This window comes from Xyrauchen texanus, chromosome 37 (assembly GCF_025860055.1).
Source record: "Xyrauchen texanus isolate HMW12.3.18 chromosome 37, RBS_HiC_50CHRs, whole genome shotgun sequence".
Classification (NCBI taxonomy): domain Eukaryota; kingdom Metazoa; phylum Chordata; class Actinopteri; order Cypriniformes; family Catostomidae; genus Xyrauchen; species Xyrauchen texanus.
This window is the reverse complement of record NC_068312.1, coordinates 37,150,038-37,174,746: the sequence shown is the minus strand read 5'-3', so window position 1 is coordinate 37,174,746 and position 24,709 is coordinate 37,150,038. Positions and strand designations below refer to the sequence as shown.

General features: G+C 38.8%; 2 protein-coding genes across 3 annotated transcripts; one reads left to right on the top strand and one right to left on the bottom strand.

Annotated features, from left to right (window-relative positions):
* Positions 1-1,930: 1,930 nt before the first annotated feature.
* Positions 1,931-10,059, bottom strand: LOC127630499 (cytoplasmic tRNA 2-thiolation protein 1). Of its 2 annotated transcripts, none has more exons than XM_052108072.1 (3): positions 9,945-10,059; positions 2,938-3,444; positions 1,931-2,796 (listed from the first exon to the last, which is right to left on the bottom strand). In XM_052108072.1, the coding sequence occupies exons 1-3, from the start codon at positions 9,970-9,972 to the stop codon at positions 2,261-2,263; spliced, it is 1,071 nt and encodes a 356-aa protein (XP_051964032.1). In that variant the 5' UTR covers positions 9,973-10,059; the 3' UTR covers positions 1,931-2,260. The 2 variants fall into 2 exon arrangements, with proteins under 2 accessions (XP_051964032.1, XP_051964033.1); XM_052108073.1 differs by lacking the exon at positions 9,945-10,059 and adding an exon at positions 4,334-4,516.
* LOC127630498 (4-galactosyl-N-acetylglucosaminide 3-alpha-L-fucosyltransferase 9-like) lies at positions 9,880-15,012 on the top strand. Its single transcript, XM_052108071.1, has 2 exons — positions 9,880-10,005; positions 12,913-15,012. Exon 2 carries the CDS (start codon positions 12,921-12,923, stop codon positions 14,019-14,021), a length of 1,101 nt encoding a protein of 366 aa, XP_051964031.1. The 5' UTR covers positions 9,880-10,005; positions 12,913-12,920; the 3' UTR covers positions 14,022-15,012.
* The last annotated feature ends 9,697 nt before the right edge of the window (positions 15,013-24,709 follow it).

The window sequence follows — 24,709 nt, the reverse complement described above, 5'->3', positions numbered from 1 at the left end:
AACTACTAACATGGCCAAAACCAAAGAGCTGTCCATAGACACTAGAGACAAAATTGTACACCTCCACAAGGCTGGAAAGGGCTACGGGAAATTGCCAAGCAGCTTGGTGAAAAAAGGTCCACTGTTGGAGCAATCATTAGAAAATGGAAGAAGCTAAACATGACTGTCAATCTCCCTCGGACTGGGGCTCCATGCAAGATCTCACCTCGTGGGGTCTCAATGATCCTAAGAAAGGTGAGAAATCAGCCCAGAACTACACGGGAGGAGATGGTCAATGACCTGAAAAGAGCTGGGACCAACGTTTCCAAGGTTACTGTTGGTAATACACTAAGACGTCACGGTTTGAAATCATGCATGGCACGGAAGGTTCCCCTGCTTAAACCAGCACATGTCAAGGCCCGTCTTAAGTTTGCCAATGACCATTTGGATGATCCAGAGGAGTCATGGGAGAAAGTCATGTGGTCAGATGAGACCAAAATAGAACTTTTTGGTCATAATTCCACTAACCGTGTTTGGAGGAAGAAGAATCAAGAGTACCATCCCAAGAACACCATCCCTACTGTGAAGCATGGGGGTGGTAGCATCATGCTTTGGGGGTGTTTTTCTGCACATGGGACAGGGCGACTGCACTGTATTAAGGAGAGGATGACCGGGCCATGTATTGCGAGATTTTTGGGAACAACCTCCTTCCCTCAGTTAGAGCATTGAAGATGGGTCGAGGCTGGGTCTTCCAACATGACAATGACCGAAGCACACAGCCAGGATAACCAAGGAGTGGCTCTGTAAGAAGCATATCAAGGTTCTGGCGTGGCCTAGCCAGTCTCCAGACCTAAACCCAATAGAGAATCTTTGGAGGGAGCTCAAACTCCGTGTTTCTCAGCGACAGCCCAGAAACCTGACTGATCTAGAGAAGATCTGGGTGGAGGAGTGGGCCAAAATCCCTCCTGCAGTGTGTGCAAACCTGGTGAAAAACTACAGGAAACGTTTGACCTCTGTAATTGCAAACAAAGGCTACTGTACCAAATATTAACATTGATTTTCTCAGGTGTTCAAATACTTATTTGCAGCTGTATCATACAAATAAATAGTTAAAAAATCCTATATTGTGATTTCTGGATTTTTTTTTTTTTAGATTATGTCTCTCACAGTGGACATGCACCTACGATGACAATTTCAGACCCCTCCATGATTTCTAAGTGGGAGAACTTGCAAAATAGCAGGGTGTTCAAATACTTATTTTCCTCACTGTAACTAGTAAGCAGAAGGTTGCTGGTTCGATCCCCACAGCCACACCATTGTGTCCTTGAGTAAGGCACTTAACTCCAGGTTGCTCCGGGGGGGATTGTCCCTGTAATAAGTCGCTTTGGATAAAAGCATCTGCCAAATGCATAAATGTAAATAAAGTGCAGTAGACTAACAGGTGTGGGAGTATTTTGATGTGGTTGTGATATGATTATCCTGTCTATTGAACTTTCTATCTAGACCTGCACATTTTGTGTGTATATTTTTCATACTTATACTGTACGTGTGTGTGTGTGTATATAAAAATACACTACAAGTGAAGATCTGATTTCAAATGCATAATCTTAATGTAATAAAAGTTCAGAAAATGTTATATAAAATATAACCAACTCAGAAAATTATATGTACATCTAAAGAGGAGTCTCATAGTCAGATACTAATGATTTTCCATGAACCTGTCTCAGACTGTCACAAATAATTGAAAGTCATTGTGTGTGTGTGTGTGTGTGTGTGTGTGTGTGTGTGATGATCACACAGAAGCGTGTCATATACTTCCCTCAGAAACTGTTCTGTATTCTCTCTATCCTGAATAAAGTACGTATCTGTCCCTGTTCAGTCTCAGAAAGCTTCCTATTTTCATTTCAAATAAAATAATCAGGAGCTAAATGAGAAATGATTCATTTTACTGTCTTTTTATTGTTTAAATAAGAAAATCAAAATACATTTGAAATGCAAATGGAACAGATGTTTGTCTTTAAAACAACGTCTCTAGTTTTGAAATTGCACAAATCAAACAAAGTTGTTCTACAGCCACAGTTTGCATTTGCTTCTTAAATAAACTCAATTCCGGTTCTTGTGGTTGACATGTAAACATATAATCACTAGAGCCTGACACACTTTCAATAAAAGGAAAAATTTCAGATTCCCAACATTCATCCCAGACATCCTTAAAATACGAGTGATGCGTCACTCAAATGTCCTTTTTTTTTTTTTTTTATCAAATCTAGTCCTGATGTTGTCAGAAGTCTACAGCTTTCAGTTTCTTCTCTTCCTGCTCGGTCAAAGGCTCCCGTGCGAGAATTTTGCCGTGCAGGCGGTGATGTTTCCCGATGCCCAGCTTGGGTAAACCTCTATTCAGACCCTCCAACAGAACACAGGACTTGCACAAGGCCTGACTCGAGATGTACCCACAGCGCGAGCATGTTCCCTGAACGGGCATCTTCACTCCCTCCTTTATCGAGAGGGTTTCTCCGGAGTGGATGACGTCTATGATGGAGCTGGGCCTGATGGACTCCAGGTCTTTGAGGAAGGCACGGGCGTGGCCCCGGTAGGCGTTGGGCGAGTAGATGCACTCTGTGGAAAAGTAATCAAGCTTTTTAAAATAGGCGTAGAGGACGATCTCTTTCTCATAGGCGTATTTGAGGGGCTTGCAGCGTGGTATGGCGCCCTCTCCTTCGCTGGTCGTGCTGATGTCGGTGCAGCGCCTGAGTCGTGCTATGTCCCCTCGCAGGACGTTCATCAGCACCGTCTCCGCCACGTCATCTGCATTGTGACCTGATCAAAACGAAACAAATGCCAGTTTAAGGAAATTGCCCAGACTAGTTAAGAATTTGAAGAGCATTTCTTGGCTTCTGCACCGCTATTGCCAAAACTATTCTTTTATGAAAGGACAGGATATATCTTGGCATTAATCACCTGTGCAGATCTTGTCCACTTTCAGCATCATAGCTCCCCTGTCCAGCGCCTGTCTGCGGAACACGCCACAGAACGTGCAGTTGTTCTTCAACCCAACCTGCTTCACGATGGCATCCATCGTCCATCCGTACAGCTCCTCATAAGACACTATCTTCAGCGGCAGCTCATACTGCTGCTGGTTTCTCTTCACCGTCTCCAGTGAATCATCTCTATAACCGGTGATGCCCTCATCCACAGACAGCAGCAGAAGATTGAGTCCATAATCATAACGCTCATTCAAAACCTTCATCACATGGGCCAGCACAGTCGAGTCCTTCCCACCCGAGGCTCCGATGGCCACAGTCTCCCCGCGATTGAAGAGTCCAGCAGACACGATGGTTTGATGGATCTCCTCCTCAAAGGCGCAGAAGAAGCAGTCCTTACAAAGGGAGTGTCCAGTCTTGGGCCGTTTGAGCACAGCACGTCTTTGCACACAGTTACTGCACTGGACGGGCATGATGGCACACACTGCCGAGGATTTGAGAGGAACAGACGAGTTAAGAACTGTCAGAAAATAATCTATCTATCTATCTATATATATATATACATGAATGAATAAGAAAGTTAGAGTATTTAAATGCATTAAGAGAATTTTTTAATAATTTCAGGGTAAATTTGGAGACAAGCACATCATCAAAACTGATTAAAAAAACACCCCTGAACATTAACAATACAGTGGAAAAACTATAACTATATATTTTTGTCCAAATCTATAATTGTTATTTTAAAACACATTAAAAATGCAATTCACAAAAAAAAAAAAAAAAAAATACATTAATACACTTGTTTTTAGTTTCTGAGTTCAATGTCATTTTGAAAGTAAAATATAAAATAAATAAAATAATATTATACACTACTTGTATTATTATTATTATTATTAATAAAAAATCTTAAATAATATTTTATTATTTTAAATAGTACGCAGTGAAACTAAATATTAGAAAAACTTTGTCTACCAAATAAATGTCACGTAGTGAACATAAAATCACATAAAAATAAAATCGGCTCGTTGCATGTTGGTTACATGAGGTGGAAAAGGTTTTTAAAATATTAATAATATTTTAAAAAACAAAGCTGGTTCTCTAAGTTTATTTTAAATAGAATTATTAATAAAATATATATTTTTTATATTAATATTAACAATAATATTTAAGAGTAGTTGTTATTTTAAAAACGTTCATCCAACAAATCAGTCGTTGTTAAAACAACATGCAAGTAGTCAATTTGTTGTTCTGTGACAAAAAGATACAACAAATAACTTTTGAGCTAAATACAGTAAAACACATTGAAAACGAAGCTGTACTTTGACATAAGCGTTAAAAACGGTAAGAAACACATATGAATATTTATGACAAACCTTTTAAATATTTCCTCGGGGATGCAAATCATTAAGACTATTATAAAACCTTTAGATAAACTAGGATATAAAAAGATAAAACGCTTAATCCAGAGTTACATGACAAAACTCTCGGAGAACGCCTGATAAAAATAATAATAGTAGAAAACACGTTGTAAGCTGCGCTTCTCATCCGACTTCCTGTTTGACTCTGAGCTCTGGAAAGATGAAAGCAAACCGCCCCCTGGTGTCTTGGCATAGAATTACATCAATGTCATCAAATGACGTTGTAATATTATATAGCGGTATTTAAAGAGACAGTTCACCCACAAATGAAAATTCTCTCATCATTTACTCACCCTCATGCCATTCCAAATGTGTGTGACTTTCTTTCTTCTGCAGGACACAAATTACGATTTTTAGAAGAATATTTTCAGCTCTGCAATGCAAGTGAATGGTGGACAAGGCCACTGATCTAGAGTCAGCTTTCCCTTCCCGCTAGTAATTCAAGTTTGTAGGCTATATGAGGTGGGGGAACTGAGACAGTAAGCCTCGCCCACACTTAAACACGCTCTGCCTGTGACTAATATATTTTTGAGCCCTACACCCTAAAAACCTCCGAAGCTCTCACTCTGGAGGGCAATCCCTCAGAAGGGATTAGGGCATAGGTATGAGCCCTTCGGAATGGAACGCAGCCTTGGATGAATTAATATGAATGAAAAGAAGAGCAAGCCAATGAGGGTACTTTATGGGCGGAGCTACACACATGGTCCCGCCTCATATACAGCCCCGCCTCCTACTGCGGAACAAATCTTTTTCTGGGAAGTCAGAAAACATGTCTTAAACATGACTCGAAATTACTGAAGGATCTTAAAACAAGAGTAATGTTCTACTGTACGGCAGGACCATGTTTACGTTTGCCACAATAAATGAGTGAAGGATACCTAAAAATACTTTACATTAGTAAATGTTTGATGGAATGGTGCCCTCCAGTCATGAATAACGTGACACTGCATGATTTGTTGCTGTATGTGTGTGCATTACCAAGTAGCCTCTGGCATTCTGCAGTTATTTTACAGAAATATACTAAACATCAGTACAGTGCTGGTCTGTGGCAGAACTTTCAGAGGAGTCATATATAAATTAGCATCGAAAGATCAAACAAATTAAAGATTACAGATGGTCTCAGTGGTTCCCAACCCTGTTCCTGGAGGCCCCACAACACTGTGCATTTTAGTGGAGGGTCAGAACAGCCCACTTAATCGCAAGACACCTTTTCGATGGTACTATATTTTGTCTCCCTGAAGGAGAGCTTGCGACTACTAAATAGCAATGAACCCCCCACCTCCTGCTAGAGCACCACGCCCAGCCCCATGTCAGATGCATCAGTCTGCAAAATAAAGGGGAGAGAGTAGTCAGGTGCATGTAAAAGCGCCCCCCCACACCGTTCCGACTTTACCTTAAGGAAGGCCTGTTGGCACGCCTCTGTCCACTGGAGCCCCCTTTTTAGTAAGGGGTGCACTAGCGACTGATGCTAGAGGCTGTAGCCTTTAGCCTCCTTGTTAGAGCACCCGCCTCCCACGCTGGAGACCTAGGTTCAAGTACGGAGTGGGTAGAACAAGAGTGTCACAATGGTGCCGTGACCCGGATGGGAGTGAGGTTTAGGGGGGTGAGTGTAACGGGAGCCAGCTGGTAGATAGTAGAACAGGAGCGTCACACAGCCATACAACACACGTGTCATGATGCTCTCATGAACAAGTGTTACAGATCAATATGATTTTAAATAAAGTGGTAAATGGGCAAAACTTGCCCAAACAAAACACTCGTGTTCCTTCATAAAATTGATTAAATTCTTCATTTGTTTCCCAAAGATGAACTGAAGTCGTACACGTTTGGAACGAGATGAGGGTGAGTAATTAATGTTAACTTTTTGTGAAGTGTTACAGAAATTGTAAACATTTTCACCCAAATATGAATCATTGACTAGATGGTGAGAAAATAATGACATTCTAAAAACTGACTTCAGCAGATCACAAATGATATATTTTATAGAATGTTACAATCTATAAATGTTGCAAATAAATGACTTCCTTTACAGTGGTACTCTCTAAATAGTACACTGAAGTTTTGTTGTGGTTAAAGGTACAGTTCACCCAAAAATGACAATTCTGTCATTACCCAGCAAACATTGGTCCGACGGCAACGTCGTGTCCCTGGTCAAAAATAGTCGCAGTAGGACGGCATCTGTAATCTGTAAAAATACGTTACACCAAACATTTCCTAAAATGCATTCAGATACGTTTCATAACTTTCATTTTGGAACTATTTTTCAACCATGATGTGACGTGTCAGAGGGATGTCTTTTCAATGGTCATTAAATGTCCAAATGATTGCTGGGTATTTACTCACCCTCAAGAGGTTCCAAACCCGTTTCTTCTGCTGAACACATATGGGTTACCAGACAGTTTCTAGTCCCTATTGACTTCCATAGTAATTTTCCCATACTATGGAAGTCAATGGACACCAGTAACTGTTTGGTTACCCACATGTTCAACAAAAGAAATGCATACTGGTTTGGAACAACTTGAGGGTGAGTAAATGATGACAGAATTCGATTTTGACAGATGTCTGAAGATTACGTTGGCACTGAGAATGTTTTACAACTGTGTTATCTGGATTTACATGGAATGTCGAAAACTAATAAAATGTGAGTCCTGTCCTCTTAGAAAGCTATTTCTGGCTTATGGTACTATATGGTAATGATTTACATCCAACAAAACACTGTGTGTACATAAAATAAAATGTCACTTTTTTGTATGGTTATGCTTTTCATGTCATTTCAATTTATACATTTACATTTTCCTACAGGAAGTTTTGTTTTATTCATCTGAGATTGCAAAAAGCTTTATTGTTAATGCTTTCCGAGCATTTGGTTTATGATTAATCCATTCTATTAATAGAGTGGGGTGTTGTCTTGTTCAGGTTATTTAATGTGTGGATTTCTGGTAATGATTGCAATTATTCACAATGTTTGTTCTGCAAGTTGAAGCCAAAGAGTACATTCTTTTACTGCTGTTTTAAGAAGAATATGGTTGTCCGAAGTATGTATTTACTATGTCAAATTGTGGTATTTAAATAAAAATGTGTATTTGCTTTTCATACCAGTTCTGAATGTTTTTAATGTCAACCAAAACTGCAACATTTCGACCGTATTTTTTACAGTAGATTTCTGCCAAACAGCTGCCAGTTTTTTACTGTAAATTTTACAGTTCTCTTTTAAGTATACCGTAAACAGAAAAACATTTCGACCATATTTTTTACGGTAGATTTCTGCCAAACAGCTGCCAGTTTTTTACCGTACATTTTACAGTAGAACATTTTCGACCGTATTTTTTACGGTAGATTTCTGGCAACCACAGCTGCCAGTTTTTTACCGTAAATTTTACAGTTCTCTTCTAAGTATACTGTAAAGAGAAAAACATTTAGACCGTACTTTTTACGCTAGATTTCTGGCAACCACAGCTGCCAGTTTTTTACCGTAAATTTTACAGTTCTCTTCTAAGTATACTGTAAACAGAAAAACATTTCGACCGTATTTTTTACGGTAGATTTCTGGCAACCACAGCTGCCAGGTTTTTACCATAAATTTTACAGTTCTCTTTTAAGTATACCGTAAACAGAAAAACATTTAGGCCGTATTTTTTACAGTAGATTTCTGGCAACCACAGCTGCCAGTTTTTTACCGTACATTTTACAGAAGAACATTTTCGACCATATTTTTTACGGTAGATTTCTGGCAAACACAGCTGCCAGTTTTTTACCATAAATTTTACAGTTCACTTTTAAGTATACCGTAAACAGAAGAACATTTTCGACCATATTTTTTACGGTAGATTTCTGGCAAACACAGCTGCCAGTTTTTTACCATAAATTTTACAGTTCACTTTTAAGTATACCGTAAACAGAAAAACATTTAGACCGTATTTTTTACGGTAGATTTCTGGCAACCACAGCTGCCAGTTTTTTACCATAAAGTTTACAGTTCACTTTTAAGTAAACCGTAAATAGAAGAACATTTTCGACCGTATTTTTTACGGTAGATTTCTGGCAACCACAGCTGCCAGTTTTTTACAGTAAATTTTACAGTTCTCTTTTAAGTATACCGTAAACAGAAAAACATTTAGACCGTATTTTTTACAGTAGATTTCTGGCAACCTGCCAGTTTTTTACCGTACATTTTACAGAAGAACATTTTCGACCGTATTTTTTACAGTAGATTTCTGGAAAACACAGCTGCCAGTTTTTTACCATAAATTTACAGTTCACTTTTAAGTAAACCATAAACAGAAGAAAATTTTCGAACATATTTTTTACGGTAGATTTCTGGCAACCACAGCTGCTAGTTTTTTACCGTAAATTTTACGGGATTTTTTTTTTCAGTGAGGGGTGCCTTTTTCTCATGAAATCAAGTATAAATAATAATTTATAATTCTAAGTAAGAAAACAATTTAACTCTACACAGAAAAGCACATAATAGAACACAAATAAATTAAAAAAACAATTGTTTATGTAGGCTATATATAGTAATACAAGATAACGTGTTAACGTGAACATTACTACACTCACATTAATGCTTAACACTGTATTTCGTATTATGCATTTGTTTATTAGTTAGAATAATAATCAAGTATTAACAACTTTCATAGTAGCATAATAAAAGGAACAATAATGACACCTATTAATTTAAATACATATTTAACATGAAGTTACCATACAGTTGTTCTTATCAGTGTACACTACATCATGCCAGCAAGAAACTTACATTCTTACACATTTTACATGATCTATATATAAATGTAAATTAATTTTAGAGATCGGGTGCATGTGGGCTTACAAATTCCCAGTATGCCAACCTCTTCAGACACTACTACACCACTGCTTCTTCAGTAAATTCACGCTTAAATAACATCATACTAAAGGTTACATTTCTTATTTCTTATAACTGTGTGATTGTTTTTAATAAGTAATTAAAACAGTGTTAACCATGGTTTTACTAAAGTAATAGTAACTATGTTTTTTGTTTTTTTGTTGGGGGGGGGCTGAAACCATTGTTTTACTACAGTAATATTATAGTAGTAACCATGGTTACTTGTGTGGTGACTATGGTTTAACTAAATACTGTAGTGAAATTGTTAATTTTTGTAAGGGTGAATAAAACAGAAGTCTAATAATTTTCTGTTTAGGCTAAAAAAAAAAAATGACTTGAATAATGACACAAAATATTATTTTAAATTACACATTTAGTCCCAATTAATCGCAAAAAAATTAATTTAACAAATATTATTATTATTACCGGTATTGAATCGGTATCGACGATACTGGACTTGAAATTATTGGCACCGGATCGAAAATAAATGAATTGGCATTGCCCATTCCTAACTGTAGCTCTCTATTAGCCGACTACAGAAAATCAACCTGTTTTTCAACATCATTCATGTTTGTGATCAGGGAGGAAAGTTTTGATTCCATAAACGATAGCTCAGTGTATTTCTACAAAACTTCATGTCGGTCGATATTGTCGTCAGTGCTGCATAAATGTTCGAGATATCCAGACCAACGTCACGAAGCTCACCTGTCACTATCGACTGGACCTCTGCCATCTTGATCCTGTGAGGTGTCCGACGCCTCAGAAAGTAAGTGCTTTTAAATGTCCCTTCAGTCTGATGATGTTGAATTTTTCGACGTCCTTCCACCCCAGCACAGTTTTCAAACAAAACTATTAAAGTTCTGATCAGTTAATATTGCTTAAAAGGATAGTTTTAGCAAAATTTAAGTGGAGCTTAGGGATGGGGGATCATACTTCAGACACTGATGTGATATCAAGAATATCGATCCTCACATAAAAAAATCGAATATGAAGTTTGTTTGTTTTTTTTAAACTAGTGATCTTAAAATGTAGATAACATGAATATTAATTAACCTCATAAGCTTTGAAGTGGAAAGGAATAATTATATGAGCGAATTGTTTTATGGCACCGGAACTATTTTTTCTTCCGCGCATCGTGATGCGCAGAACTGCTAAAATACACCAGCAGACGGACTGCGCTCACCTGTCAATCACAGCGCTCACCTGTCAATCACAGCGCTCGTTCAAAGTGTGAGCAATGCTTTCCTGACGTAATGACTGAAAAACAGCATCTGGAGTTATTTTGACAGACATGACATGTATTATAATGGGCTTGTTTAAATTCAAAGGTGTTAAAACATTGATAATGATCTTTAATCCTCGTTAATAAATTACACCCTTATGAAAACTACCCATGGATTTACTGTATTAATATTGTATTAATCATGGCTAGTAACCATGACTGAAGTTAGTAAGGTTTTTTTTTTTTTTTTTTGGCAGTAACCATGGTTCCCCCGTCTGTCGCTCATTTTGAACTTGTGTCGAAGAAGCGACACTAGGGGTCTCTCTTGAGCGCCGAATATGCCTCTGATCTATGAAAAAAGGTCAATGAATAGTAGTCAGACAGCACTTCAACAGCGCAAAAAACTTAAGAGTTTATTTAAAAGAGTATTTTCCTCTAAAAGAGCTTTGCACAGCGGCGTTGAACGTCCTTTTCAGGACGCGTCTTTTTAAAGATGCCTTTCCGCCCCTGTGTAGATCCTGGATGCGGTAGAGTGCTCTCCACTTCAGATGGCCACAGGCGCTGTCTCGTGTGTCTGGGCTGCGATCACACCGAGGCAACGTTTGTGGATGGTTCATGTGCTCACTTTCAACAGAAAGCATGCCACTCCAGCCGCCCCCTCGCATTTTTCCTTCTTCCCACGGGATTGAGGACGATGCAGCTGGCGATGGGTACGCCCCCTCGGACCACCCGGCACTCTAGTTGACTCCCGTCCGCTCTCGCTACCCTCGACGGCGGAGCGGCCCACGGCTACACGCCGATTACCCAGGTGGACAGGGCTGTTGCGCTCCAACTGTGCCCCGAGAACCCTGCCACCTGGCGGGCCTGAAGGACAACGTCTTCACTGACTGCCAAAGCCTACAGCGCCACCGGTGACTGCCAAAGCCTACAGCGCCACAGGATGGCCCTCCTGCAAGTCCACCAGGCCAAGGCACTTAAAGATCTGCACGGGGGTAGCCCTGATCCCGACGTGATGCAGGAACTTCGCTCAGTGACCGACCTCGCAGCGCAGTCACTCGGGCATGCGATGGCCACACTCGTGGTCCAGGAACGTCATCTGTGGCTGAACTTGGTCGAGATGTGTGAGACCGACAAAGTGCGCTTCCTCAACGACCCTGTCTCCCAGTTTGGCCTCTTCAGCAACACCGTCGAGGACTTTGCCCAGCAGTTCTCCGCGGTGAAGAAGCAAACCGAGGCCATCTCGCACATCCTGCCCTGCCGCAAACCAGCCACTATGGGCCATTACCCGTCTGCTCGCCAAGGGTAACTTGGCGAGCTTCTGCTCCTGCGGTGCAGAAACATCCTGCTCCGCCTCAACGCGGGCCCGGCTCTCAGCCCGTGCGTCGAGCACCCCGTAGGAAGAAGATGCCCCCTGTCTCACGGACCCCCTCGAGGACCCAGAAGGCTCCCAGGTGCTCCTGAGACGGTCGACCCAGGGGACCAAGACGTTAGCTCCGGAGCGGGTAAGCAGACCACTCCGTCCTCCGGTGGAGGTCAGTTTGCCAGGCCCACTCCTGAGAGTTACTATGCACTCACAGAGACCAGGTGCTCAGGCACCTCAGCCGTTTGGGGCTTCAGGTCAACTGGGAAAAGAGCAAGCTCGCCCCGGTTCAGAGCATCTCTTTTCTCGGCATGGAGTTAGACTCAGTCTCAATGTCAGCACGTCTCACCAACGAGCGTGTGCAGTCGGTGCTGGAATGCCTCGCCACCTTCAGGCCGGGCACAGCGGCCCCTTTGAAACTTTTCCAGAGGCTCCTGGGGCATATTGCATCCGTGCGATGGTCACCCTCAAGTCGCTGCGCACCACCCACATTCCCGGCAACCTCAATGTGGTAGCGGACGTGCTGTCATGACAACGCTTGCCCGGTGGAGAGTGGAGGCTTCACCCCCAGTCAGAAAAATCCTGAATGAATTTGACGTATTTCCCCACTTTTATTCCCGTATGTCCGGTGGCGGGGTATGCAAATACTGTCTGCCTACTTCTCATTGGCCTTTTTTCATAGATCAGAGGCATATTCAGCACTCAAAAGAGACCCCTAGTGTCACTTCTTCGACACATGTCTCGTTCCCTCCATCAGGGAACGGAGGTTACATACGTAACCTAGACGTTTTGCCACAGCATTACTGTAGTGTCCATATTGTAACTTGATTTTAGTAATAGTGTCTATATAATAACATCTCTGATTAATTTTGATGTTTTATATGTTGCTTATACATACTAATTTTTAAAAGGTAAACAAAGCAGCCTAATAATTCAAAAAATAATAATATATGTGGTATCGCCCATCCCTAGCTGGAGCTTCCTTCAAGCGATCAACCCTCTCATAGCGTCACGTGACTCCACCCATTTTTACTTAATTTTAAGATTTTGTTTGTTTTCTAATGGGTACTTCCTTTGATCTTTCTCTTTAGATACAAAAATGCTGAGCTCAAGAGGAATTTTCTTATCCTGTCTGACACTTTTCCTGGCACTTGCCGGTCTCATCATGTTTTTTTGGAGCTTGCCTCTGACCAAACATCAAGCTCCACAACCTAAAGCTAACCAATACTCTGCAAAAAACATTGAACAGTGCAACAACTCCCTTTCTATTGCAAAGGAAGAGAAACCAATACTTTTGTTGTGGTTCTGGCCTGAAAATTACTTTTTTGACTTCAGTGATTGTAAAACGTTTTACAATTATGATGGTTGCAAACTTACAGATAATAGATCGCTCTACAGCAATGCAGATGCTGTTCTTCTTTTCCACAAGGCCATAAGTTGGGACCGGTCCAACCTTCCTCCATCTCCTCGTCCTCCGTTCCAGAAGTGGATATGGTTTAATGTAGAATCACCAACTAACACAGCAAAAAAACCAGGTCTGGAAAACCTGTTCAATCTCACTCTGAGCTACAGAGAAGACGCTGACATTCCTGTACGGTTGCGCTTGACCACAAATAAGAAAGCTGACGAGAAGTTTGAAATTCCCAAAAAGAACAAGCTAGTCTGTTGGATTGTAAGTAACAATGCTGACTTTACAGGCGTCGGCACAAGGAACAAATATTACAATGAACTTAGCAAGCACATCGAGATACATTTGTTTGGGAAAGCGCATGGAACATTCCTGGATTATAAGGACTACTATCCTACCATAGCGAGCTGCAAATTTTATTTATCCTTTGAGAACTCCATCCACAAGGACTACATCACTGAGAAGTTTAATGGACCACTTTCGGTTGGTACTGTCCCTGTGGTGTTGGGTCCTCCCAGAAGCAACTATGAACAATTTGCTCCTGGTGAGGCCTTCATTCATGTGGACGACTTTCCAGATGCAAAGTCACTAGCGGAATATCTGCTTCAGCTGGACAAGGATGAAGATGCATATCACAGGTACTTTAACTGGAGGAAACATTTGACTGCAAGGCCTCATTTAATACTAAAGAATCAAGAGTTTATTCTGGCTATTTGCACTGCCTGTGATCATGTAGGAAGACACAAGGAATATAGAGAAGCTCATGATATTTATAAGTGGTTTTTTAATTAAGGTTGTCTCAGATTTTGGGGATTTTGGTTGAGGTATTTGGATAATTATTCATCTCTTTTCTAAAATGATGTGGTATTTAACTGTAGATGTCAGTTTTGCAGTTGTGTCTTCTCTAGATTTGCACTCTTGCAGTAAGTTTTTTCCATTTGATACCGAAGCACTTCTACAATTGTTGGCTCTTTATGATTAATTGCTTGTGTTGATTATCTTTCCTGAATTATACAGTGAATTACTTTGCTGTATTTGATGTATTTTTCCATTATTGTGGCAGTAACAAACCCTCAGTACTCAAGGGGGAAATATAGTTACCTTAAAAATAGAGAAACACGATGTCTCGGCCAAACAACTATATCGGCTGATAAAAGCAAGTATCTGCACTGTTGGACATCGGCTGATTGTTTAAATACAGCAGATGATCAGGGTAGATTATTTCCTGTCATTATTAGCCTATAATTCATGTTGTGTTCAAAAAATATTTCTTGTGTGAAATTACATAGAATTGGGCGACTCTTTGTAAGCTTTGCACTGCTTGAATTCCATGAGGTAGTGCTACCGCTAAAACGTTAAACTAATTCGATAACTCGCCTTAAAGCTCAACAATGCATGGAATATAAACTGTTTGTTAAAGCTAAAGCGGAGGAAGCTTCATCATTCAAAATTCAGTTGATAAGAAATATTACCAATTTAATGTGAGCCTGACAAGATTCAGAATTCAGTTTATTAGGTTATGTAATAATGATAAATTGAGTTAATAACATGTGTTGTTTATAGACCATTTAAGGACTATTCATCAGTTTAAGGAAGAGACGTCTTTATTTCTTGAACCTTACCCTAACCTTAACTATTAAACAATTACAGTAGTTGACTTGAAAGAGAAAACTCACTGTAGAAGCGGACAGTTCACACTGATGTTGGCTAGAGCGCCCCCTGTGGCAACATTGAGAATGCAACTTGTAGCGGTACTTGAGTCGTTATGAATTGAAATTTAAAACTGCAATGCAACAATACGGAATGTAAGTTTTTACCAAGATGCGTTTGCGTTAACGTACTTGCACAAGAATGTTCGACCTGTAGGTGTAAAACTGCCAATTTTTATGTGTTATAATAGATGGAGAACTATTCCTTTGCCACCGTACAGCAGTTTCTGGATGACGGTTTTGGCCATCTATTAAATTCTATACGAAAATGTGACATTTTCACGCGCTCACACTTGTTTGTATGCATGCTTGAAGCCGATGTGATACAGAAACTCCTAAACCTTTCTCTAATACAAACATCTGATTCGTTTTAGTGAATCGGTTTGTTTGAATGATTTATGTAGATGAACCATTGAAAAGGACGACTCATTGGAGTTTCACCATGAACTCATTCTGCATCTCATGTCTTATTTGTTTGCTGAATATTTCATTTAATGCTGCTTTTCATTTAATACTATGTTTATTATTGTTATTGGTTTTTTTTAAATGGTATTTTAAATGGTGTGCTTTGGACATTTTGCTTTAACACATTTTGAAAAAATAGTTTCACATCCAATGTGTTTCATGTGACAAGCATGTGTGGATTTTCACGTATGTGAAGTACGCTAAAGGATCTGGAAATCATGTCCTTGATTTTACTGTAAGATCTCTTGGGTTCATAAGGCCAATGTTTATGTATATGTGATTAATTATTGTTCATTAAAAGACCTTTATACATGTAATTAAATCATTTTAATTACATGTAGTGCTTGTAAACAAATGGTAGAATCCATGCCTGGCACCCATGTTCCAGCGATGAGCTCTTGAGTGTCTTCTATTGCCTGGACACAAGACATAAATTTAGTTACAGATGATCTGCAGATCAAATGACTTGCTATCTTGTGGTTGACATGGACTTATATGCTGATTTAGAAATGATACGTTATTGTCAAAGGATTAAACATTCATAAACTAGTGAAGCTTTTAAGCCACTGTACCGATTAGCAGCAGTCACTGTTGAATTGACATTGTCCCAAACTACATATGTATGGCCCCAAGATAGCAGAGTAAAGCACAGATGCTGATGTTGAATCCTTGATGACCATCAACATTATAATTGATGTCATACTGACACAATGACATATCTCCCTAATTTCACATTTCATGTTGAGTCTGAAGTCACTGTAGATCTGCTCACATTGGGCTGAACTCTCTGATTCTTAACATGATCAAATCAGTGGATCTCCCTCATTTGAGCTTCTTCTGTGTTTCTTTCTCACACTCTTCCTCTTCACTTACCTCTTCTTCCACCACGCCTCTTGCTCTTTCCTCAACTCCTTCAATGCCTAACTTTAAAAAAAAATTCTCCATCGTCCGAGTGTGGTGTGGAGTGGGAAGAGGGTGGGGGTGTTAGTAGGTATTAGTTGATGTGTGGTCTTGATGCCCAATATTATGGGGATTGAAGCACATACTGAGGTGGAGTTCATGCAACAGGAAGAGATCTGCTCAGTTCTTCATCTGCTCAGATTCCAAGCAGTTATTAGCAAAATATCTCTTCCAGTAAGACCTCGTAATTTGCACTGTGGGCTTATTCAGTTGTCTGTGTCGACTGTTTTGATTGCAGGACCTTGAATCAAACCATTTTATATGTTGTAGAGGTAGACCGACATCAGTGTCACAAATTAATCTGTACCGACAGTTGCTTTTGAAATATGGGTTATCCCAAAAAATACACGCTGATAGTTGCCGATAATTTCATTTCTATTTTTTCCCGCTTATTTTTAATTCCTTATCAATAAACCTCATCTTGTAAAATATACACACACAACACACTTTGTAACAGAGCCAAATCTCAGTAGTTTCAAAATAAGAGTCCCTGGTGTTTAAGTAAAAAGTCCTGCGTTATGCATCACATTTTCATTTCTCTGATTATTGGGATTTTGGTTGCACAATACACTGCTTTTGGAATTCGTTTTAATTTGGCAGCCTCAATGTCTGTGCCCTTCATAGAAAGGAAAGTATAAGATATAATTATATAGATTGATATCAGCCAATTATTCTGTTATCAGGGTGATTCAGGTGAGTTCATGTCTTGTCATGCGTGTGTTCATATTGTCAGCTATCTTTGTGTTTATAGGCTTCGGTTTCACGATGATTCTTTGAGTGAATAAATGTGAATGCACGTGAAACCCATTTTTTAATCATATTCATCAAACTTTATTTTCTTTGAATGGAAATGTAAAGTGGGAACCTGATGAGGAACTCGTGTGGCATCAATTAAACAGATAAAAAGAAACATGTTAAGTGCTTTGACCGACTGAATATAACAAAGTGTTTTTTTCGGGTTCAAAATCATATAAAACTAATGACAGGTTTGTTATTATTTCAGTGTTTACTGTAAAGATCTCGTGATATCATGACAAAACTCAGTTTCAACGCCAGCGACGACTTCAACCGCTCTTCTGTATTTGATGTAGATGAATGGTTTGCTTATTGGGAAAAAGTTCTCTTTGCACAGACATTATTTATCTGGATTCTTTCAACCGTTGAGACTCCAATCATGCTCGTAACTCTGTTTGCGGTGTGTTTCTCATCAAGTGTCAACATGCTGCTTCAGTGTTTGTTTGCTTCAGACCTCATTCAGATTATTTGTCTGTTAGCAGGTATGATGGCCCCTCAAACGGAGTAATCCAAACAACTATTCTTTGATCGTGGCTTTGTATTTTATGCCATGTATCGCTTTTGAAAGATATCTGTTGGGTGCTCATCCAATCTGGTACAGAACTCACAATTCACGCCATCATCTGGTTTGTGCCTCTAATATTTTTAAGAAAACTCCCAACGTTTAATTTTATTTTTCTGCCACTGCCCAAGACTAATTAAACAGCTGAACAAGCCAATCAAGTTCTAATCAATCAAGCATGTCTGGAGCTAAACTTTAAAGAATGTGGCTCATACGTCTTGCAAACCAAACTACTTCCAACCAGTGTTGAATTAAATATTTAACTTCATACTTTTATTCCGGGTTCAATACAAGTTTAGCTCAACCAACATAATTTGTGGCACAATATTGATTACCACAAAAATATATTTAGACTCGTCCCTCCTTTAAAAAAAAAAAAAAAAAAAAGCAAAAGGTCACAATGAGGCACTTTATGTTAAAAAAATGTTTATGTTAAAAAACTAACTTTTTCAAAAGTATAGCCACAAGACGTAAACAAAATTTGTGTTAACATGATTTTAGTGTGATAAAATCACTTACTAACCACATCTGTGTAAAGTTTTAGACAATTGTACAACTTCGTTACCATGACGATGTAATGTCAGCAAACCCTAAAATGATGATGATTTACACAACTTTACAGCTCAAATAATACATGAGTTTTAACAGAAGATTTAATGCAAGTGCTTTTATAAAATTATAAGCTTCACATTTCTGTTTTTAAACCCTCCAAATATTGTCCCCATTGACATCCATCTCACATGTCTCACGGTAACCTCCATTTTTGCTCTTTTTAAAGAAAAGGAGGGACAAGTAAAATTTTTTGTTTTTTTTTGTTTTTTTTGCAGTAATCAACAATATGCCACAAATGCTGTCGATTGAGCTCAACTTGTATTGAACCTGGAATATTCCTTTAAGAAAAAGTGAAAGTACCTTTTATGGAAACTGACTCAAGTAAAATTAAAGCAGCTCATGAGAAAAATTACTTAAGTAAAAGGATTAAATAATAAATTTAATTTTATATTTAAATTTGTATTAAATGTACTTACGTTTAAAAAAAAAAAAAAGACATATAAATGGCTTCAGTTAATTGTAATTTAACACTTCAACATGTTTTTTTCCTAATATGTAACATCATTAGAACAGAATTTGATCAAGGGTGATGTGTTGTTTAATACCCGCATGACACAATGTTTTAGCTGTTTTCTTCATCAGTGTTGGTTAGAATCTCAGGCATTTGAGATGTTTGACTTCCTCCTCAGCGCTTTTAAGGGGGAAAATATCCGTGGAATTTAAATGGGTCATGTAAGTTTTGTTGCTTATGCAGTGATAGAGAGAAACCGGAGGGTGTAAGGAAGCCTGTTGGACTTGTATTGTCCTGAGAACACATGAAACACAGCTGTGCGTGTCAGATGACAAGCATATTTACAACATGAGATGAAGCCATTGAATTTGCTTCTAAAAAGAGCAAAGGGAAAAAATCTGAATTTTCCAGATGACACAAGCATCTAATAATAATAATAATAATAAACATAGCTGTAAGCAGCGATGACGGGCCCAAGCACCATCGGTCCATTTCCACTCTGTGGTTTACGGAAAACAAAGCATGATGGACACAGCAACAACTCAACATGAATGTTAAATTGGACCCTAAACACACAATGTGTAATAGATACATGCCACCATTCCAGTTTGACTTCAACTTCATATAATTTAATCCACTGTCATGACCACTCTATTAAAGTGACACACTTCCTACCACCAGTTGGTTGCTGTCTAGAGACAGTCTACTAGATCAACATACGGACAGCAGAAAATATTTTTTTTATATTATGATCAATTTCACCGACGTGCATATTTACGTCCAGATTGTGCAGTCCTTCAGCAGGCTCCCATGCCTCATTGAACATTTTGATACCACCCTCCTTTCAGGTGTGTTCAGGGGAGTTTCATTGTGGTCTTTAAGATGTGGCCTAGAATGAAATTGAATAGCCATGCTAAACGACAAAAGCTAATTGCTATTCACAACACACCTCAGAGTGGCCTCTGTCTGCATGTAGAAGTGTAACAAACATCATCATAATAGTGTTTGATCGCTGAATGCTCCATAGATAAATATGTAGTCTGTATGTGCTTCACGCTTCAAAGTGAACGTGTGACGCCGGCCAATCACACACAAACACGTATCATTAGCATCAAGCGCTTTGTGTGTAATAAATGACAAGAGAGCAGAGGATATATTCACTGTGTAACACCCCAGAATATGCAGACTATCCACAATATTCCTGACTCCCATGAGACCTTGCGGGTGATGTGGGCAGAAACTTCCAGTCAAGTGTAAACGGTCATTATGTTATGCATTAAAAATGACAAACTTGACAAGCAAATGAAAACAGAATTGTAGCAAGGCGAAATTGTTCTTCCTCGCCCATCTTTTATTGATGATGAGAGGGAGGATGGTAGCCAAATATCACACATAGAAAATGTAGTTTACTTTGTCTAGTGATGGAGAAGCTATGGTCCAATTTACATCTTGCATTAACATGCATTTCATTTTCAGAGATTATCAGGATATTCTTTAGCTGGATCGCATTTACACCTTGCAGTCAAATCTCCATATTACCCACGAAACATTTAAAAAGCTACTTGCATATTACATCAGAGGCTATGGTAACTGAAAGTTCTCTGTTTTTTAAATAATTTTTAAATCATGATTAAATGCTTTTCCTTCATTTGAAATTTTTTTGGCAGCTGCCAAAGCGAAATTTGGGATTGTTTGACTTCCTCCTCAGCGCTTTTAAGGGGGAAAATATCCGTGGAATTTAAATGGGTCATGTAAGTTTTGTTGCTTATGCAGTGATAGAGAGAAATCGGAGGGTGTAAGGAAGCCTGTTGGACTCTGCGCACTTGTATTGTCCTGAGAACACATGAAACACAGCTGTGCGTGTCAGATGACAAGCATATTTACAACATGAGATGAAGCCATTGAATTTGCTTCTAAAAAGAACAAAGGGAAAAAATCTGAATTTTCCAGATGACACAAGCATCTAATAATAATAATAATAATAATAAACATAGCTGTAAGCAGCGATAACGGGCCCAAGCACCATCGGTCCATTTCCACTCTGTGGCTTTTGGAAAACAAAGCATGATGGACACAGCAACAACTCATTAATTTTACATTGGACCTAAACACACAATGTGTAATAGATACATGCCACCATTCCAGTTTGACTTCAACTTCATATAATTTAATCCACTGTCATGACCACACTATTAAAGTGACACACTTCCTACCACCAGTTGGTTGCTGTCTAGAGACAGTCTACTAGATCAACATATGGACAGCAGAAAATATATTTTTTTATATTATGATCAATTTCACCAAGTGGTAGGTCTAGTGTCGTGGCAGAAAGGACGGGTAGCTTGACGAGCAGCGATGATGCTGTTGATGTCGATGAGTGTTGTTAAACTCACAGCTGAGTTTTGCTCAGGCCAAATAAAAGTGATTGGCAGGCCGCATCAAATCATTGACTTACGTTTGTGCGTCAATTTATGAATGTTACTCAGAGGTTCTTAGAGGACAAAAATGTCAGCGTCAAAAATGACCATATTAATATTATTTTCCACTTTCAATGAGTTAATTATTTTAACCAACATCAGTCCTGATCATAACTACCAAAAATTCATTCATTTTCAGAATTTTAACCCTTTAAATGCCAGTTTGTTTACATTGTGCCACACACAAACACACACGCACACACAAATTTCTCAATACACAAATAAAAACTCCCACACTCACACAATGTTATCTGCATCATTTATACAATTGGCCTGCAGTGCTCTATAATACAGAAAATAGGGGAAAAGCATGTATTTGCTCCATAGGCTAAACATGAGAAAAATGGCGCCATCTGGTGGAAAATCGAAAATAATTACATTTTGAAGCCAGGGCTCTGGAATTAAAGCATAATATCATATAATTAATGATGTTGTGCTTTAATAGCACTAGGGATCAAATATTGCTGTGTATTATAGATGCATTATTTTCCAAAATTCCCCCCAAAATACACACCTTTGTCCAAATGTATGCCATTGGCATTAACAGACAAAATGATCGAAAAAATGACAAAAATGTCCCTAAGGTTGCACAAGGATTAAATAAAGACATTAAATCGTTCCGGAAAACTCTGAGAAGTGGTGGTACACAAAAAAACTGCTGGTACTCTGTAGAGTAAATTATAGAAGTGCAGGTACTGCGTTCTGCCCCACTTCAACCACTCATTATCACACTGAATCATTTTGATGCATTTTGGCATTTATTGCCACACTTTAACCAGCAAATTATATAATCAGAAGGTAAAATCAAAACAAATCAAATCCCTTTTATTGTCACTCAACATATACACAAGTGCAACAGTAGGTGAAAATCTGGGGTGTGTTTCCAAGCAACATATATGACAATTACAGTAAACATCGGATTTACATATAACAGTTTACACAACACAAAATACACTTAATAATATACAATATACAGTATACACAGAATAAGAAGACTGTATACAATAATAATATTTCAGTTCCTTCTTTTAACAGAGCTGCATGCCTGGGTTAATGGCTGCTTAAATTTTGCCAACCACCAGATGTCCCTGTTTTTGACACTCCTGAGGCTTTTAATATTTTTCTGGAGCAATCAGGGAAAAGCTTCAGAGCTTCAAGAGGTTTCATTTGCCCATCCCCAATTTTCGGTGCTAAAATCAAACTAAACATAATTTAATTAACCTCATAACCTTATTTAGATAGGATTATTGTTATAATATTCTGTATAATGCTTATACCCCAATACCCAATTCACTTCACCCACTTTTGCTACTCAATAACAGATTATAGGTCTGTTCCATTGGCATAGAATGTATACATGTGCCATTCACATGTATGAATCCTTGCATTTATCAGTTTTTATTAAAGGTTAATGTTCAGTGTAAAATGTCTGTAAATATATATGAACTTATCTGAGATTTGAATGCGGATGTATGGACGATTCGGTTTTCAGAGCATCAAGCGCCCCCTGCTGGACTAAAACTTTTTGTCTCAAAAGATGGTCAGTGGCTTACAACATGTGCAGTTTATGTGTGTAGGTCTGTTCCCCACACAAAGCTATCCTGTGAAGTTAGAAAACATTACATACATCACATGAGTCAGTGGTTGTTAAAGGCATTCATAAAAAAGGGTTCATGTTTCTGAATGAGAGGGCCTGTGTAGCTCAATGGTAAAGATGCTGGCTACCACCCCTGAAGTTCGCGAGTTCGAATCCCAGGGCGTGCTGAGTGACTCCAGCCAGGTCCTTAGCAACCAAATTGGCCCAGTTGCTAGGGAGGGTGGATTCACACAGGGTAACCTCCTTGTGATAGCTATAATGTGGTTCTCTCTCGGTGGGGCGTGTGGTGAGTTGAGACTGCCGCTGTGGATGGCATAGGCCTCCACACGCGCTATGTCTCCGTGGTAATGCGCACAACGAGCCACGTGATAAGACACATTGTGTCCTTGAGCAAGGCACTTAACTCCAGGTTGCTCCAGGGGGATTGTCCCTGTAATAAGTGCACTGTAAGTCGCTTTGGATAAAAGCGTCTGCCAAATGCATAAATGTAAATGTAAGATGTGCAGGTTGATGTTCTCCGCTGACATTCGTCCTCCGCCACCAGGCGAGTCACGACGCCACCATGAGGACTTAGAGCGCATTGGGAATTGGACATTCAAAAGGAGAAAAAGTGGAATGTTTTATATGATACAAAGTGTAGAGTACAAAGGGGGGTAAAAGGCTACATTCATTTTATTTTCTCCCAAAACTGAAAAATGTGTTATTATTTAAAATATTGCAAATGTATGTAGCTCATGAAAATCCCTGTAACACATTTCTTTTGAGTAAAAATACTTATTTTTCATTTTCAGATTTGTTTAAGGTCATTTAATTAAAAATAAATTCTATAACGGTCCAATAAGTGAAAGGATACTATTTGGGGTAAAAAGCCCCCTTGTTGCAGGAGTTAAAGGCCCCTATAAAACACAATGTTTTTCGTAAGAGGGTTGATTAGGTTTGATATGAATAATTTTCAAAGTGGGCTCACATTAACTCATCCAATCATAATAGAGATTAGTTTGTCTATAGAATACTTGAGATGCAATAAAATGCCACATGGTTGACTTTTTTTGAAGTACTTATTTTGAGTAAGCATCATCTTAATTTGTTACTCAAAAAAGCATATTGCTGTCTCAAAATTATTCGCAATACTTGACAATCTGTGCCCTTGCCCTATATAATTATTGCCCCGATATCTACACGATATCACTTTAAACCCCCTTGGGGCATTTTACCCTAAGTGTGGGGTAAAAGGCTCCCTCACCATCTTTTTATTTATTTATTTATTTATTTATTTATTTATTTATTTAATTTTAATCGAAACACCCTTCTGTTATTATTTCCTTTCACACAAATGATGTTGCTCCATCAATTTTCAATAAAAATCAATTATTATTTTTTTTACTTTGATACATTTTGTGACCAGAAAAAAATAAATTTCCTTAAGGGGTACATTTAGCCCTGTTGTACCCTACAAATCTCTAGTAGGATGATATGAATATGATTTGTTATTTATCCGTGCAATCATTTGAACTGTTATTATGCACTGTGTAATTTTTTGTGATGAACCATAATTGTTTGATCATAAATGCTTGTGGATATAGTACAAAGACGTGCTGATGACTGACCTATACTGTAGATGTTGGGATGCACTCCTGTTATAATTACAGCATAATGATATGCTTGAATTATATCCCAATGTCAGTACTAACTCAGATAAATAGATAGAGATGCAGAAGGAAATTAAGCAGTGGCACTTCAGATGAAATCACAGGGAAGCTTGCTCGAGAGCATTCTGTAGCCGGTAGAGGTCGCTGTAGTGGAATAAGTTTCCCTGTTCTTGGATGTGTTGAGGGGGTCTGTTCGAGTCCAG

Excerpts from the sequence above, each read along its gene's own strand:
- LOC127630498 (XM_052108071.1), top strand. The coding sequence starts at position 12,921 with ATGCTGAGCTCAAGAGGAATTTTCTTATCCTGTCTGACACTTTTCCTG.
- LOC127630499 (XM_052108072.1), bottom strand. The coding sequence starts at position 9,972 with ATGGCAGAGGTCCAGTCGATAGTGACAG. Across the intron at positions 3,445-9,944 it reads GGTCCAGTCGATAGTGACAG|TGTGTGCCATCATGCCCGTC; the intron begins GTGAGCTTCGTG and ends AATCCTCGGCAG. Across the intron at positions 2,797-2,937 it reads AGTGGACAAGATCTGCACAG|GTCACAATGCAGATGACGTG; the intron begins GTGATTAATGCC and ends CGTTTTGATCAG.